The 19,768-nt window shown below is 36.6% G+C and overlaps 1 protein-coding gene across 1 annotated transcript in view; it reads left to right on the top strand.

Moving 5' to 3' along the window:
* The first annotated feature begins 7,284 nt into the window (after positions 1-7,284).
* Positions 7,285-19,768, top strand: part of lrp1ab (low density lipoprotein receptor-related protein 1Ab) — a 110,887-nt gene continuing 98,403 nt past the window's right edge. Inside the window, exon 1 of the mRNA XM_026241908.1 lies at positions 7,285-7,821. Coding sequence (XP_026097693.1) covers positions 7,725-7,821 — 97 coding nt within the window. The 5' untranslated portion in view covers positions 7,285-7,724. The remainder of the gene's footprint in view (positions 7,822-19,768) is intronic.

The raw sequence follows: 19,768 nt of genomic DNA, 5'->3' as shown, positions 1-19,768 counted from the left end.
GAGTCGCTTACTTACACACACACACACACACACACACACACACAGGAAGAAAACAGCAATAGTGCACGCTATTCTGTTCTAAATGACATTGAAATATATACTCTCTTATGACTAATAAAAGAGTTTTGATTTCATATGAACTTTTTCTGTTTTAAACAAGGATCGTAATGGAGGAAATCAGCTGAAAGACCCATTCTTGAACTTTCTGGAAATCGATGCTGAATTCTCCCAGCTGCACAAACACTAGGCCTATTAAATATGATATTCACTGGTTATATATGCACCACCTCTGGGAAGCTGGACATTCACAGATTCACATATATTATTATTGTGAAACTCAGTAAAAGCACTAGCAAATGTAAATGATTGGGTGCTGTACACCAGGAGAATGAAAAAGTTATATTAAACTTATTGGGGTAATATATGCAATTTTCCTATAAAATACTGTAAAGATGATGTTTTGTGAAAATGTATTTAATTTAGTTGAAAACAGCACAAGTATGTTAAAAAAATATAGCAAATAACTTACATCACCTGAAAGCTGAATAGGCTTTCCATTGGTGAATGGACAATACAGGACGATATATGGTCAAGGTACAAATATTTTCAAATCTGAGGGTGAAAAAAATCCAAATATTTAGACAATCCCCTTTAAAAGTGTCCAAATAAAGTCCTTAGCAATGCATATTACTAAAAAATTTTTACATTTTAATATATTTAAGGTAGAAAATTTACAAAATATCCTCATGGAACATGATCATTACTTATTATCCTAATGATTTTTGGCATAAAAGAAAAATCTATAATTTTAACCCACACAACGTATTGTTGGCTATTGCTACAAAAATTGCTAAAATGTGTGATGATAACCGTGACTTAAGACTGTGATCCAGGGTCATGTATGCAAAATTCTACAAATAATATTGTAAAAGACTTGTTTTGTTTTAGAATACATTTTAAATGTAATGTAATTTATTCCTGTGATGGCGAAGCTGATTTTTCTGCAGTCATTTAGTGCTCATTTGGTACTCATTATTCCAGACGTTTAAAAGTTATGTGCAAGTTATGAATTCTATCAAATATGCCAGCCACCGAAATGATTCCCATAATCCCCGAAACACTGTCAACATATTTTTATGGGGAAATTCTAACAACCACACCTGCTATTTAACTATTTTTCTTATTACAGTGTAGGCAAAGGAACACAACGTTGCCAGCAAAGCCCAGAGACACTTGGGATCATGAGTCAGCCCACAGCAGAACCCAGTCATCTCCTCCAGCATCACAGCCACAGCCGACAGTGTTTACTGCAGATGAAATCTTTTTGCCTCCAGTGCTCTGTCTACAGGTCTCTGGCATTTTGCTTGTTTACGTTTAGATAACAGCTACATGCTACATTCCTACGGTGTTGGTACAGTGTTACACTTTTGTATATTTTAATGATTAAAGCCTTGTTGGGTGTTCTCAGAGCATTAAAAAAAAACAGGACTGGAAATGTATATATCCATATTCACAAATGATTTATGGTTTGCCAAGCATTCGTTTCAGTTTAGTCTTGCAGTTCTTTTATTTATAACATTTCAGATTGAGTAATATCAGAAAATTGGGGTTTATACAGAAATATAAGCGTTTCCAAGCCTGTAAGCTGTCCTGGACAAATGAAGGTCATTGAGCTATTGATTTGCATATGTACACAAGAAGATAAACTGTTTGGCCTTCAACAGAGCAAACTGAACATTACAAACACTCTATGGAAAAATATGAAATTAAAATTTAATTTAAAAATATTAATATTGATTATAAATAAATGTTATATATATGATATATAATGTATGTAATAATATCTTTAAAATAATTTTGATAATAGACTTCTTACTAATTATACAAATAATTATAATGCATTGTATTCAACACATTTTTATTTAATTTCTCTCTTCTGTCTCTTTCCATTATTATGCATGTTTTTTTTCTGGGTGACTAAGCAAAAGTGATAAATCACACATATACAATGTCTGTACATATATAAACATTCCACGTATATAAAATCAAATTGACAAGTGCATCATAAATGATGGGGGCCTAATACATTTCACCCACTTTTTTCACATGCCTAAAGCAAATAAGTAAGAAATCTTGCTTTGACACCGACTGTCTTTCAGAGGGACCTGGAGAATGAAGTCTTGATCGGGGTTGGGAATATCTTTGCTGTTTGCACATACCTTGAATTCTTCAGGTCTTGTCAGCATGGCCCTTGCGGTAATTATCACCCCGTGGAAGACTGGCTCACTTCCCCACCTGCTATTTAGGACGTCTTCCTTTGAAGGAAATACCTTTTTTTGGAAAGAAAGATCATGCATTGTTACCTCTAGGTTGCACACGTTCAGCTTTGGTTGTAAGGATTTCCATATGTTGTTGCAAAGATTTTGTTTGACACAAACAGGACACAGCAATGATATATTTCCAGTGTCACCATTGGCAAATGCGATCACATTCCGAGTTCGGTGACATCTGCAGTGCAGGGCTGGGAGATTCACAGACCTGATTTATGCATCTATCTTCGCTCAAGGCTGAGGGCCAGAGGAGTAATGTTGGCCCAGCAGACATCCCACAGTCCAAGATATGTGATGTAATTTACCCAATGTTCACACACATACACAAACACAAACACACACTAGAGAAAAGGTCTCAATTGCTGCCAATTATTCATAGCACACTCACACATTATAGTGATGCTCAAAGGTAACCGAAGCAAAGCTCAATGCAGCAATGCAATATGAGCTATTACTGAGCAGTCACATATTCAGCTTCATTTCCTAGCTTGAAACTCATTTCGTATACATATATAATGCAAACTAGATGCATGTACGCAACATAGCACGAGAACCAAATCATCAGGGAGTGATTCAATTCAATACATCATTGCATGGACCTTTTGTAATTTCGTCTCTCATACTCCCGCCTGTCTGCAGCAGGTTGGTGGAGTCTGGGAACGCAGTCCATTCCTCTCCCTCCCCCCAATTATTACCAGCTCAGTCTCCAGCGCTGTGGATGGTGAAGGCAGGGGATTGTGTGCAGATGTGCTTGGAGAGTGGCCAGATGCTTTGCCCTGAGAGAACATGTGGTCTGGGACTGTTTACGCTGGCACTGTCTCAAATCAACCCCCACACAACATGCTAGGCCTCACAGGACAGCACACACACACACACACACACACACACACACACACACACAGATCTCTTTCCCCCACTGCTGCTCAGGAGCCGTTCTGCTAACTGAGCGACATCAATCTTCATGTCAATTGTTGAACGTGAGGTGCATCCAATTCATCAAAATAAAGCAAATCTATTTTAAGTAATAACTTACTTTTGTTAAAGTTGGCATGCAATGAAAATGAACCTTATTTTCTAAATGTATATTATATATCTTATTGTGTTGAAATGTTTTCTTGAGGTTGTACGTTTTATTCAGTATATCACAACTGGATCTTCTCTCTGGTGACGTGCAGAACTTCTCCAATCAAATCATTTAGTCCACTTAAACCCCGCCCCACATTTTATAATCCAGTCAACAAATGAAGGATTGAACCAAGAAATAAGATTTCAGACAATAGAGGGGAAGGTTTTCTGTGAATAATGACTTTAATTTCTTTCTGTTCCTTGCACAAGTCTATTATTTGACTTGACAAGAATATAAAGATGTATTATGGTATTTGGGGGATTTTTTCCTTGGACGTTTTGTCACTTTTGTAGCTTGGCAGCCTCTGGTTCATTATTTGGATACATAGTGAACATCCAAGGAATCATTCACCCCAAAATTTGACTTAGCTGAAAATGCACTCAGCCTTAGGCGATTCATAATGTAGATGAGATAGTTTTTTCATCAGAACAAATTTGGAGAAATGTAGCATTAAACCACTTGCTCACCAATGCAGTGAATGGGTGCCGTTAAACAGCGAATAAATACATCTCAGTAATCCACAAGTATCCCACATGACTCAAGTCCTTCCATCTTGTAAAGTAAAAAGCTTCATGTTTGTTAGAAATAAATCCATCATTTAGGAGTTTTACATCTTGGATGGTCAGAGAGTGAGTACATCTTCAGCAATTTTTTATTTCTGTGTGAACTATTCTTTTAAAATCCTTTTTTAAAAAAACGAGTTTGGAAACCATGAGGGCTCTGCCTTATTTTTGTGTGATCTATTTCCCTTTAATGAAACTCATGGATGGAAGCAGATTTTTGTTTGCAGTTTTGATGCAGGATGGCATAATAACCCACAGATTCATATGGCTCAAGATGACAAATCTAATGGCTCATTTGAAACTGAAAAAAGAGCACTTGCTTTACCCAAATTGGCGCCCAAATCTTGCGCTGGGTGTTTTTCAGAGACAGTTGAATGCACAGATTGTCACAGATGCCTAGGGGGAGGAGGTCATTAAGCATGGATGGTTGTCATGCTGTGTCAGACGAAGAGCTTGTTGGATTTATACCCCAATGTACAATGAGCTTTATCACCACCCCCAAGCTTTTCTCCCAGTGAGACATGGGGAATGAGGGTAGATACATGTTGAGGCACGTGGACGGCCAGACATCCCTGCTACACTACTCCCAGATGCTCCGCATAGCCGGAATGCTGTTCTCCTTCCACAACATCTGCCGGCTGCACATCATCCCAAAAGATCCACAGGAATGGATGTCCCCACATCACAGACCGAGTCTCTTGTCATGACCTCTCTATGGATTGCAGATGTCATTCAGATGAAGAATTTGTTTTTCATCAGTAGGACTTTTTAATGGGTTTGGCTTAACCAATGTTAAAAAGACACCAAAGTTATTTACCAAGATTAAAAAAGCACGAAATTAAAGTACCGTACAAAACGCACCAATTAAAACCGGGAAACGATCAAAAAAAACAAAAATAAACGTGGCAAATTTAGCAGTGATTACGTACGTTCATTAAACACTGACTCATGTGTGTTAGGTGACATCATTTGATCTATTAGATCATTTTAATGGTCCTTCTTTAAAGAGAACTCTATGCGGTATTCCATGAATCACTGCACTTATATTAGGCTTGAGTGGGAGCTGTTAAACCTCCAAGAACTGTGTGGTATCTTGTTCACTATATAACAGTGGGGTTTATTAGAGAGGGTGGAGGACAAAAACCCTGAAATGAGAAAATGTGCACTAGCTGGAGAAAAAAGCGCAAAGACTGGTGTCTAGTGCCTCCCAGAGGACAGCGTGCACTTTGATAGAAAGAAAATTAGGTATCATGTATTAACTTTTGGGAGCAGTATTATTGTAGTAGCATTTGTAAATTTATATAATATATTATATTACAGTATTTATTATTATTTAGAATTATTATCATTCAGTTTTTTACCTGATTTGTAAAAAATATTTCCATTTTAGTTTTGTAAACCTACTTTAACTCAAACTTCTTATATTCCAGTTAGTAACTAATATAATACTTTTAATTTTGATTAATGATTTTGTAAAGAGTTTTTAAAAGATCTATTTTATTTTATTTTCAGGTTCATTTTAATTAATGGAAACTTTGTAATACATTAAAGTTTTGGGCAACAATAACAACATTTGTTGTGAGGAGCATGGGGAAAGTTATATTTTAAAACAGAATTTTAAAATGATAAAAACATCCTATAAAAATTTGATATATATGTATATTTAAATTTTAATATAATGATTATTACATTTAAACAATTTAATAATTATTTTTAAATTATACATATATATATTTAATACATTGTCTTAAATGATTAAATGCACATTTTAATTAGGTTAATTAATTAAGTAATTTATTTATTACCTATCTATAAGTGCCTGAATGCTTTAATAATGTGGCAATTTTGTAAAGCCCAGATAATTTCTGAAACTTTACAGGAATAATTAATTTAGATAAGAACATTAAAAAATAAATAATTAAATTAGCCTTCAGTAAGACTGATTGTGACTGTATTGTGGCATAATAAAATATCTCAGTTAGGCTCAGACCCTGCATGGACTGATCCATGAGCTTGCAGTCGGTCTCTCTTTTTCCTCTCTGACCATACCAAGTGACACTTTTATCAAAACCATAGGTTAAGCAGATGTTGCATTTTACTCTGGTTAGATGTTCCACCGCAGACATCTATCATGAAGAAATTATTTCTTTTTAATCACTCTCTTCATGGTTTATTCTAAGTCTAAATGAATAAAAGAGTACAATATATATAAAAGGGTAGATTCGGAGATGTATTATCTGAGCTGTCTCTCCGGAATTGTTTTAAACAAAATTTCATGACTCTTTCCTGCTGTTAGTGAGGTGAATTTTCCAAGCTTTAGATAATTCAACACTGATGTGTTTATCTGTTCCTTGGACTGTGACCTCCAATAAACTTCCTCCAGGATAAAAGACATGTGGATTTGAGACATGAAGAAGGCACGAAAAGAAACTCTGCCTTTATTATTGCTACTGATTTACAAATGCTAATTTTCTTAGAATGAGAACAGTTTTCACTCAAGTTTTTTTAAATACTATATCTAGTCTATCTAATCTATAAGGACCAAGCAAATGAGAACCAACTCATGCAATAACCTTTATTGACCACTAGATGGACCCATGTGACTTTAAGATAAGAGACAAAAGAACTCGTACCTGAAAATGAACAAAGGAAGAAACGGGGGAACCAATAGCCAACCTTAATTATAACACAGCTACTCTTTGTATTAATTAATACACTTCAATTTATTACATATCAATCTAGTGTGCATTAATAACTGATCAAAGCCCAATTTTTTAATAGCAATAGGGCAATCCTAGCCACCTATATTAAACTTCCTTCAGAACTGTCCATGACCAATAATAATAAGAAGAATATTACACATTTTGCATTATTCTTAAGTAGTTTTTTTTTTTTGTTATCCTTGATTCGTGATGTTATTATATTAGAATAAAAATTTACAAAATAAAGTAATACGCCTGTAAGTATAACAAGACCTGGATTTTAAAACATCTTTATTTATTAGCAACAGCTATCTAGCCAAAAGCAATTCCTCATAAGCAAGTCAACTAAAACAAATTAATTAAGCCTACTTTGAGTCAAAATTATAGAGCCAAGATGGCTGCGTGGCTGGATCAGTTTCCACGGATAGAGGGGGGAAACAAATGGTCAGTCGTAAGCTGAGCCGCGCATGCGCAGGAGCCAAGGGCCGCGTAGGGCTTTCAGTTTTTTTTACTCCGGTCGAGGTGGATGACGTCATGCAGCAGCCCAATAGAGGCTCCACATTGTCCCCCTCACTCAAATTGTAACCACCAGCATCAGAAGCGGTGGGGTACAGAAGAGTGGAGGCTTTTTTATTTTTATTTTTGCGGACGATCTTGCATTTTTACCTTCCTGATTTTGCAAAAGGAATAATTTTATCACAGACAAGACCGCTTTGATTTAAAGGATTTTTTTTAAAGACACCACATACCTCTGTTTGCATGCTGTTATTCAGTAAGCAACATACGTGACCGTGCCATTGTACAACACCTCGCCTTTTTAGTCTGGAAAAGCCTTTTTTATGCATAGATTTTAATGACACATTCTCTGCTCTGCATATTGCCGTTTGCTAGCGTGTCAGAGGGCGCGAGAAACAACAGACCCGACCACGGCGGACAATCGTGAGGTTTGGATGAGGTCTTTGAATCCAGCCTTACGTGAACAATTGTGATATTTCCATAGGCAATGTCATCTTGCAATGCAAACATGCTGGCTGTTGGATTGCTTTACCTGGGGTTAATTCTTGCAATAGAGATTGTAGACCCCACCAGAGCCATTGAAGGTGAGTAACCACGATTAAACGTGTTATTTTGTCCATGCATGCATTTAGGAGACAGTCTGAAAGTTTTGAGACATGGCCTTGTGATAGTGACCAGGCAACGTGTGGGCTGCTGCTTTCGACACCCACTTATGTTGGCAGCAGTGTGATTATTTCAAGCTTGCAGGTTTGATTTTGAATAAATAAATATGCCTAGGAGGGCATTTGCGCAGTTTTGCTATCACCTGTGCCGTGATTGCTACATCTGTCTTCGTTATCCTCATCCAGACTCGCGCTAATTCTTTATGAAACATTCGCATTATCAGCATGTGTGCACAGAAGCCACAAATCGGCCGCTTTTTAACGCGTTCAGCGTGCCTTATGGGGACAAATTGGAGATGTGGGAGTTGAGTTATTTCGTAATAGCTTCATAGGCCTGTGCATTTACCGGAGTCGTTTAAAAATTCAAACGCCTGTCATTTGGAATTCTTCTGCTTGCATGAATTCTTACAGTATGAGTGCAAGCCGAGCTCGCCACAGGTCTATTTGCATGCAGTGGACATGCTCCATGTTCCCGCATTCTTAGCGGTCTATTCAAGTGCATGGATAGGCACATCCTCCTCTGCAAGTGTTGCTGCTTCTTGGTCGCCCACAAGAGTCCTGTCCATTCTTCAGCGTTTGTTTTGCGTGACGTAAACATTATTATCTAAGGCAGATATTGAGTGTAATTGCTCTTATTTACTCCAAAATCAGGTATCCAAAGCTTGTTGATCAGTCCTAAGTCCAAGTTTGCTATGTAAGTTTAGGTAGAAGCGATTTGAATCAGTGCACATTATGTTTATCATTTAGCTTTACTTCAAGTGTCAGGTTTTTACATTGTAAATCAATAGCACAAAATTATTCTTATATAGTCATTTAATGTAGTCCGCTTTTTATAATACAGCCAAATATATCCATTTTTATTGTATGTTAATAGCATTTTCATGTTTTTTTTATGATTCGAGTATACCACCAACACCGTCTTTGTTGGCAGATGGAAATTTAAAATGTTTTGCACCATAAAACTTGATTAGACACATATTTTAACATCAGCTACAAAGCTGATATGGGGAGTCCTTTTCCTCCCTTTTAAAAACAGTTGACAATCCTGTTCATTGTGCACATTTATATGGTTAGTTGCAGTTTAATATTTGCATTGAGCTTTATTTTTTCTCTTCTGTCCATGATCAGAACAGATCCGTGACTGGTTTTTAGGGTTGAGAACCACAGTATGGTTGTCATTGTCTGACACCTCTGATTGTTTTTAGGTATTCAAGATGCATTCATATGCTAAATATTTAAAAACACCAAAGAGCTTGACCTAGTTATTCCTTTTATGTTTTAAAATTTGCGATGTTAACAATAACTATCCAAAGAAATGAGAGGAAAGTGGTGCCTACAAAGCACACCGGATGCCTTTTAAATAAATACTAAAGATAGTTTTCTGTGACACCTGAATAAATTATGCAACAGTCCTATTTAGTATGGCTCAGAAAACTGGCCTACAAAAAGCCCACATTTTAAATTATGCAGATCCAAATGTAATGCTCATGTCCAAAGAAATAAGTGCATATATAGGCCTGATCAAGAGAAGTTAAAAGGCTGTGATTTACTTTCTTTAGTCATTCACTAAGCAGCACGTCACACGTCAGCTGTAAAGAATAAGCTGCTATTTTGTCTAAAAAGTATAGTTTAGCCAAAAATGTAATTTATTCACCCTCATGTCAGTCATTCCGAAACTTTCTTCTGTGGTTTATCTGTATATCATCCATGCAATGCAAGTCAGTGGAGTTCAGTGTTGTATTTGGACCCCAAGTCATGTTTAGGGTTGACAGTCACTTTATATTTTTTACATTTTCAGTAATCAAAAAAAGTACTTTCAGGAAACCCAAGTCATTTACGACTGTTAATGCAATAGCAAAGTATGAGTAGTTTTGTCCGAAGTCATTTGATTGAGTCATTGACCATGTGACGCCACCTCAGATGATTTGGACTGTCGCTCAGTAGTCTTTTCTGCCGAGTTCTGATAATAGGTTTAGTTACTTGAGAACCTCCGCACATTTCAGATCTTTTATCAGAACTTTTATCTTGTCTAGACAGGATTTGGAGCCCTGGGGGATGTGGGTATTTTTATTATACTGGATCGTAAAGATAACGGTCATGAAGAAATATTCTATATTCGAACAAACCTCGTCTCACTCTGTATACTTCTAAAATAATAAGACGAGATTTCCTTGGCGTGGTATGAGAGAAACGTAGGTTTTATGATAAATGAATGACCTGGGAGTTTGTGTGCTCTGTGGAAGACGAGGAGGAAATGGTCTAGCAGATGAAGGCAGGGTTGAAGTTCTCGTGCTGTATTATCTTGCTCCACCTCCACCCTCTCTGGAACATCTGGATATAGGAGACCCATTAGTTTAGATGTTATAGGGGGACGAATGGGAAAGCAGACCATTAGTGACCAGCCTTGGCTTACAGGATTGGGAGTATGTGTCTACAGAGGCATTGCTTCACTGTTGGATCACATTCTGGCATGTGATGCTAAGCACCGATTTAATGTACATGTTAGCATTTGGCTGCATGGAATGCAGAGTGACCCTTGCAGTGGTTCAGGCGTAGGTGGTGAGTGGGCCCGAGCTGGAATCAAACTGCTGTCAATGACTACAGCAGGAACTCGTGGCTCTGCCTGGATCACTGTTGGAGAAGGAGAACTGATGCTTTTTCATTTATTCGAGTAGAACATTTAATTTTTTCCATTTAGACCATGTCTCTTGAACTTGAGCAGGTGGTTTGGGGTCAGTTTGGCGGACAATTTGCAAACATAAATTGCAAATTCTATATATTAATTAAAGTTCTTTTGATTCCTATTTTATTTTTAGCTTAGCTTTAGCTTTTTATTTTAGCTTTTTGTTAGTGTTCACAATTAAATTTTTTAAATATTTTTTTATTATTTTTTCATTAAGTTTTAGAAACTTTTTTAGGGAGTGATAATTAAATACTGTTATATTATTCATTTATTTTTAAATGGGCTATTATTTTCAGATTTCTTTTCATTTTAGGTTTAGTAAGCTTTAATTAGTAAGAAATTGTTTCTAGATTTAGTTTATATTTAAATATTTCTAAACATTTTACGTTTTATTTAATTTCAGCATTATTTTCATAAAAAAAAATATTTATAACAGTAATTTTAGGGCTGCCAAAGTTAATGTGCAAAGTTAAAAATAAATAAATAAAATCAGCAAACACTATTGTTAATAGTATATAGTGGTATTTTTGTGTTTAATAAAGACTAGACTGTACAAAAACAAAGTTTTTTTTGTTCTTTATTTGTTAGTTTTGTAGTCATTAAATGTATGTTAATGTAGTTTTAGTTTTACAATATTAATGGTGATAACCAACCAGTCTTTTTGCCCTTTGTTGATCAGTGCTTCATCTTATGAACACATCTGTTTTTGTGGCTCAGCTACTCCGGAGGTTTCTACAATCCTCTTATAGTCTGAAATAAGTCCATAAATCCTCCTACATTCATACATTAATACATCTACTCATACAATCAGTATTCATTCAACCATTCGTTTCTCCCACACCATCTTTGCCCCATCTGATGAATGAATAGAGCTACATTATAAACCTCTTAGTAACATTCTCATTCAGGCTGGGATTTCTTTTGTTGTTGTTGTTAGTTAAAGAGCAATGCAATGGCAAAGTCTGTTACATAACCTTTATTTGATGTAAAACGCTGCACAGCAGAAATTCAAATGTGGCCGCTTACTCACTTAAAGGGCTCAGTGCATCTTTGACATACTGTCAGTGCTGTTTGAGGTGATCATTGTGATGTCTCAAACTCAGAATGGTCAATACTTAGCTCATGAATATTATTCGGGTTATGGACAAGTATTTAGCATTATCTTTGAATGTGTCTATAAATGGTATATATGTGGAGTATAGATACAGAGTTCAGGTTTGTGGTAGAGTTTTGCTCATTTCCAAGTCAAAACTGATTTGTTGACCTCAGTCTAATGATTAGAAATGCATTTTACTTTTTGTTTAAAAAAACAGTCCGTTTTTTTGCATTTTGTTTTTAATTTCACTCGAACCAATTGTGAACTATAGAAAAGACATAATTTGTGAAAATGTAAATGTGTGTACTTTAAGTCAAGTTATTATAGTTAAATAAATTATTATTATTTTTGTTTGTTTGTGTGTGTGTGTGTGTGTGTGTGTGTTTGATTTATCCTATAATTTAGTGAACCTGCTGTAATGCAAGACAAATATCAGACTTTGTCTGACAATAAAAATGTATCGTATTGTAAAACCTTAAACATTTTCGCTGCTTCAAATAAAATAAACAAAAAATAACAAAACTTACAAGCACTTCTTGTTTTCATTTAGTTTGACTTGATGTACTAAAATAGCTAAAACTGAAGTCAAAAGTGAACAAAAACTATATAGACATATTAAAAAAGAACCCAAACTAATAAAACATGTCAAAACTAAATTACCTAAACTATGAAACTAAAAGTTATTATAGTAGCTTAATGATACTAAAATAGCACCGCTTTAAATGGAAGTCTGTTTTGCAGGACATATTTTGAAGGTTTAGTCAGGACTTGGAGTGAATGAATTGCTCAAATCTGTAAGTGTATTAAGTATAAAATGTGGTAACTTTCACACTCCACTACCATGGATACAATGAAGGGACATAATGAAAGTATTCGACGTTTACGAGATGGAGCTAAACTCCACCTACGATAATCCTACTTCTTTTCAAACCAGTTTACAGCTCAAATAACACAATTTTGGAAATAATACATTTATGAGTGCTTATAACAAAAATATCCTTGATAATGTCCTTTAAAGGAACACTCCACCGTTTTTTGAAATAGGGCTTATTCAAATTATTTCCTGCATTTAGATAGGTGGGAAAATGCATTTTTGTGTCAGTGCATGCATTGTTTTAGTTTGACTGGGTCGGCGTTAGCTTAGCTTAGCACAATGAATGGAATCCTTTGTTGCCAGCTAGCATGGCCTGAGTAAAAGTGATCAAAAAATTAAAAAATCCCCACCTAATTACTTCTTGTGGCCTGCGTATTCACAACGAGTACAAATAGCGATCCAGATTAACACTAGGCGATTTCCTAGGCAGATATTGACTTGGGACTATATTATGGGGAAGCACAGGCGAAGCACAGGCGAAGCACTGCTACTTCGGCGCAGAGATATCACGCAACACATGAAAACATCAACTCTATGTGAATACAGGTATAATATGGGTCGATCTATACATGCGTCATGATTAAAATAATCACTTACTCTGTGGACAGCTGTCCATTTGGTCCATTCGGCGTGGGCCGTTTTTTCCAGTTCACTTTGTCACACCGGAAAAAAAATCGAGTACTGCAGAATGGATCAGCACCGTGAAATCCTCTGTAGATGTGACACAACTTCGGGCACGCTCATCTTGATCTGACGTGTTGAGCCTGGTCATCAATGGCAAAAACATGTCCCACTCTCTACAGCACAGACACTCTATTTCCGTCGGCATAGATTGGCATATTCCCCCACATTCACACCACCAGTTCATGTTGGCTCTCATCCTCACGTCCTCAGGCTGTTGAGCGATCTCAACCTCCTCCTCCTGTCGTTCTATTTCCAAAGCACGCAGCTCGTCTTCTGTAAACTCTGGTTCAAATAGGTATGGTTCTGGTTCTTGACTGTCTGAGAAGTCACCCTCTTCGTCTCTCTCAAAATCAGCCATGTTCATCGCCATTCGTGTATTGTAAGGAAAATAGCCAGGCAGCTACTATTCACGCCGGTATGTTGACGGAAGTTGTGGGATTTCATGTGTTGCGTGATATCTCTGCGCCGCAGTAGCAGTGCTTCGCCTAAGCAGCAGTGCTTCGCCTGTGCTTCCCCATAATATAGTCCCAAGTCAATATCTGCCTAGGAAATCGCCTAGTGTTAATCTGGATCGCTATTTGTTTTCGCTGTGAATACGCAGGCCACAAGAAGTAATTAGGTGGGGTTTTTTTTATTTTTTTGATCACTTTTACTCAGGCCATGCTAGCTGGCTACAAAGGATTCCATTCATTGTGCTAAGCTAAGCTAACGCCGACCCAGTCAAACTAAAACAATGCATGCACTGACACAAAAATGCATTTGCCCACCTATCTAAATATAGGAAATAATGTGAATAAGCCCTATTTCAAAAAAAACGGTTGAGTGTTCCTTTAAAGGGTAACTAAACCCTAAACCAACTTTAGTTGGTTAATGATCTGTAAGAATGGGGCTTTATTAGTGTTGTTCATTGATTCAAGAATTTTTTTTGACAATTCTACAATATATGGTGTAAAAACGTCTGAGTGCTGCCCACTTCAGGTTGAACGATGGCTACTGCAGTTGATTTTTCCTATTGGATGTTTGCAGTGGTACGTGACATAAGCGGTGGCAGGTGACTTAAGCAGTTTCCAGCTCACCACGCCCCTTGGTACGAGCTACCACGCCCCTGGCAGTATAAAATCAAAATCACTGTAGCGAGTCAGGAGTTGGAATTGCGAGTATTGAAAACGATCAGGATAGAGTACTTTAGCATCTATTTAGCATAGCATTTATATAATTATTCGATTATTTTGTGTAGCCTATGTAATTAGTATAGTTGTTAGTGTAAGTATTGTTAGAAGCATAGTTAGTTAGTAGCATAGTATTGCATCAGTTAGGATAGCTTCATGTTAGCGTAGATTTATCTGTATTTAGTACAGTGGTCAGGATGGTTGGTGTAGGTGTAGTGTTGCTGGTTGCAACAGCACTGCTGGACTGCATAGTTTTCCAGCAGACTTGACTTGCGTGCACTTGGCCTGAAAGACCACGAGTTCCGTCTAGAGCTGGAGTGTGCAAACTGTATTTTACGCAGGATTGCTTTTACAACGCAATGGAGCTTGCGCTGAAAAGCGACACAGTGCCTTACTCAGAAACTGGCACCATTTTCTCTTGTGCGGCTGCTTCGTTAGCATCGTCGGATGCGATTGTGATGTGGGAGTTAAGACTGCAGTTTGAGCCAGCGGCTCGAATTGATATGGCTCAGGCCCTTGCCCTGTGTCCACAGACACCTCGACATCCTACACTTCAGGTGAAGGTGGGGGAGAAAAGTCCTCTACTTTCAAATGAATGCTCTGTTGCAAAGCTACTTGCGTCTCTACAGTCAGTCTCCATTTTAGCGACTCTGACAGCAGCTGTCAATTAATCCATCACTGGGGGTCTCAGGTTCACTTGGTTCGTCCCCTCTATCTCCGCTGTGTTCTGCCCACTTTTCAACATTTTTCAGATATCGCCAGTGGGTGGAGTCAGGCTCTGACCAGGGGTGTAGTTACATTTTAAAAGCATTGTAACAGCCAACATGTGCCGTAAACATGATTTTTGTTTGCCTCTGGTGTTGTCCGTTAAGCTTGGCTTGTAATGAACCTTTTCATTACGTTCCTTTTTAAAATTATTCACGGCTTTAACAGAAAATCAGTTTATTTTTGTCACCGTACAAGAATTGTCTCTTAAAATAAGAAAAGCGCAATGTAATAGCATTAGATTGCGCAGCTGGAGTCTTGCAACCCCGGGCCTGAGGAAGCTCTAATCTCCCTCTCTTAACCTCCCCTCTCCCTGAGAAAAATCGGTAGACTCCTCTGCGACTGAGGGCTAAACCCAGATTTGCATAACCGACTAGACTTTGTGAGAGAGGTTGGGAGCTGTGGATGAAAGGATAGTGTTGATGGTAGGGAGTTGAGTGTGCTGTAATTGGTGTTTTCGGTTTGCGTTGGAGTGTTTACCCTACTTAACTGCTATACTCAGGAGGACATGGCTTCATGTAGCAAAAACAGGGGAAGACGGGGGCTGTTCATGGGCCAGTGATGGGGAACATAAGCGAGTTGTTATCAGGCGCTTCTGTCAACTACTAGCTCATGACTATAGCAGACATGCGTGTAATGCTTGGCCGTTCTGAGTCTGAAGACTTGATGATTTGAAGGTTCTAATGGACTGCTTTACCTCCTCACATGAGGTGCAAACATGTCTGCTCAAAAGTCGAGGACAGTTGTCATGTTTACTCGACATCCCACAGTCATGTGCTAGAACTCTTTCCTATATTTCTCTCACTTTTACTTTTTTGTTTCTCTGCTGTCAAATGATTATTCATGATTAATCGCATCCAAAATAAAAGTTGTACACAATACTCACAAATATTATGTAAACAAAAACTTTTATTTTGGTTGCAATTAATGTCAAAAAGCACAAAAAAACCATTAAATGTAACACGTATGACTTATTATTCCAAGTCCTTTTTTTTCTGGATGTTTTTGGAGATCATTGGCTCCTTTCCACATTTCCTTTCATTTAAAGGACAAAGAGCATTCCACGAAATCACGCACACACATAAAAAAGCTCTCTTTGTGTTCAATCTTATGGTTTTGGAAAGTTTAAGGGTTTAGTAAATCATAATAATGACAGAAGAACTTTCATTTTTGTTTGACCTGTTTCTTGAAGTATCTATTCTCCACTTGTTCTGTTATATTCTAGATGACCTCTGTCCATTGAAGCTTTTGTATTGTGTTTTAACACTCTTCACCGTCTCTCACATGAGTCAGAAAACTGCTCATTGAAGGTCATGAAAATGACTTGTCATTGTACTCAAGGCTGATTTGTAATCCGTCATCATGTTGTTTATATAAAATGACCGGTGTTAGGAAAGAAACAGGTGTTGTATGGACATCATATCCACTCTTTAATAGTTTCATGGGAAGTTTACACCTGGGAACATGTCTAGGCAGCTCCTGCAATCTTTGTAAACCCTGTCCATTGCTCTTGTCACATGTAACAAGTCTAGAAATTATTTGATAGCTTGATGAATACTATGGGCATACATTGGGCAATGGGCATAAAGGTCTAACTGAAAGGAAGGCTAAGCAAATAATAGCTCCATGTTTTGTTAAAAGAGAATCAGTTAATCTTTACACGATGAGAAGCAGGGTGAGACCTTTCATGAAAAGGTTATTTGTTAGTGCAGAGAAGGAAGCTACAATGAAGCAGCTTTGTATTTTATTGCATTTTCCATTTCAAATTACAGGTAAACAAATTGCAGTAAAATAGGAGTAAATAAAAACAATGTAATACTGAATGTTATAATTTTAGGTTGCAAATATATTTTTTGCATTTTAAACTACAGGTAAAACCCAGTTACATAGGACTAAAGTAAAAAAGAAATAAGGATGAACGTTACAATTATGAGTGGGCTTACTTTAATGTATAAAAACACCCTTCTATCAATTACACACACGTTCACACTCAATTTACTGTCCTATTCTTTAATTGTGTATTTTTTCCCTACATGTTGTAGCCAGTGTTTTTAACTTATATATATATTTTAATGTATATTTTAACTTGTAACTTATTATAAAATAAATAAAACTTTGAAATGAAAAATATCAATAGTGGATGAAAAGCTTAATACTGAAATAAAATAAGTTAAAGTGAAATGAAAACAAAATGAAACAGAAATACAGAGAAAACAAAACATTTATTAAAATTACAAAATTAAATATAATTGAAATAATTTTTATTTTTATAAATTCTATAATTTTCTCTTGTGGACTATATGTAAACATCTTTTATGTAAAATATCTAATTCAGGTCAGTTCTAAATAAACAGTAGCATGCATTTTGCAACTCTTATACACTCTGGGATCTGGAAGCCATCGTTAAGCCTTTAATGCGTTTTCAAGCCATATAAAAGAACTGGCCTTTTATTTCCTCATTGGAGAATATAGCTGGTTGGGATTGGATACACACAGTGGCATAGGTAATTGAAGTTTTGGCCATGAATATATGTCCTCTTTAAGAGACCCGGTTGGAATTCAGGTGTAGCAAATCCTAGCTTCCTTTTGCAAACATGGGTACAAAATTTATTTTTATTTTATTTTATTTTATTTAAGTTCAAAGGTTATAAATAGGAATCCAGTTTTTTTTTTGCAGGGTATCATCATAAAACATACAGAAGCAAAATAGTTTATTCCCCTTTAGTTTATTTGGCTTTATCTATCCCAAAGTTGCTTTTTAACACTGTGTTGTTTTAGTATGCTTCAAAATCTTTAAGCAGAATAAATGTGTTTTTGTCAACATCTGGTGACACAGAATGGTCACATTATGTGTGAGCAGCAGGCCAGTACGTGGTGCCCTGGTGTTTCCAGGATACTCCTATTGGACCGTATTGTCCTATTGTTTGTGTGTATCTGCACGCTTCAGTGTGTAACAACACTCCGTGTGTTTTCAAAGGCACTTTTCTAAGTTTCAAATGAGGTGGACCCTCAACCTGCCCAGTGTGATGTTTTTCAGACGGGTCACTGGACTGTATTTGACACTGGGTTTCAGCACAGACATGGAGCATAATGGCCTAATTGGTCTTCACTTTACCCTCATGTTAACCCATATCCTTTGCTAGGGGTAGTGCACAGTTGTGCTGAATAGGCAGCAAAATGCAGCGATAAGAACAGCTTTGTTGCAAAAGTTCAATTCTTTTCCACTGAGTGATTTAACTGGAAGATGTTGCTTAGTTGATTTGTTGTGGTTTGTAGTATGTGATCTCATTGTTGAAAGTCCTATTAGTGGAATGTGTGACTGGCTTTCGAAAATCTAATTGCTTATTGTGTATAATCTGATTGTTGGGAAATAATTTATTTAACCGTGAATCTGTTTTCTCCAAAGATAAATAATGATGGACCTAATTATTGATGCAGGAGTCAAATCCACGTAATAATAATAATAATTTAAAAAAAAACTGTAATAAACAACAATTATTGTGAAATATTGAAACAATTTAAAATCACTGTTTTATATTTTAATTCGTTTTGAAATGTAGTTTATTCAAATGATGGCAAAAGTGGGATTCTCAGAGGTCATTCCCTAGTCTTCAGTGTCACATGATCTTTTAGAAATCAGTATTATTCTTATTATTAGAAATGTTGAAAAGAGTTGTTAAAGTTCACGTATTACAGAAAGTTATTAATATTTTTGTGGAAACTGAGATACCGCAAATGTCTTTAACACTTTAATGTGTAATTTCCTAAAAAAACAATCTAACTGACTTTAAACGTGTGAAAGGTAGTCTAAATAATTATGCAAATTTTATTTAATACATCTTTTTTTTTTTTCGTGCAGAGACAGATATACATTGTCATTTGTGTCATTAGATATACTAACATAAAATCGCCAACAGTCACTCATGTCGCTTCTAGTGGTCTGTTCTTATGAAAATATGAATGACTTCTACTTGCTTTATGCTATAGTTCACTGTCAGTGTGAATGGCTCTTGATGGGTTGCTTTAATTGTTACTTTCAGATGACTATTTACTCTGTCAAAGAGTTGCTGAGCCTTTAAATTTATTTCGAAATTCTTCAATGGTGTAATTTACACGCTGTGTTTAGCTTTCACTGTCACTTGCAGGTCTGTGAGGCAGACAGACATTCCTAAAGGGAGGAGAGCAGTGCAAGTTGATGAGAACCAGCCTTTGCCTCTGATCTCTCCTTTTTGTCTTTGTCATTTTTTCTCTCTCATTTTGCTGGTTTTCTCTTTATTTTAGCCTACAACTTGTAATTACAAACAGGGCCTTCAAGAATTTCCATGAGAATGTATAACAGAGTGAGAGAGTTATGTAGCAGTGTTTGGTGAAACTTCCAGATCTTTTCTGCACTGTAATAAGAACCACCCTGATATGCTTGTCATCTGAGCAAAATCTAAATTCTCTGTTGCAAAATTCCATTGTGGGCTCCAAAGACCCGAGTTAAACCCGAGAACTCAAGTCTTTTATGAGCCCATATCCTCTCAGAGGACGAGTCTGCAGAAGAAATCAATTAAAAGGTGCTGGAATGTGTGGCCAAGGCCTGGAGCTGATTTGGA

This window comes from Carassius auratus, unplaced genomic scaffold (genome assembly GCF_003368295.1).
Source record: "Carassius auratus strain Wakin unplaced genomic scaffold, ASM336829v1 scaf_tig00000254, whole genome shotgun sequence".
NCBI lineage: Eukaryota > Metazoa > Chordata > Actinopteri > Cypriniformes > Cyprinidae > Carassius > Carassius auratus.
This window is presented reverse-complemented; position numbering and strand designations above follow the sequence as displayed.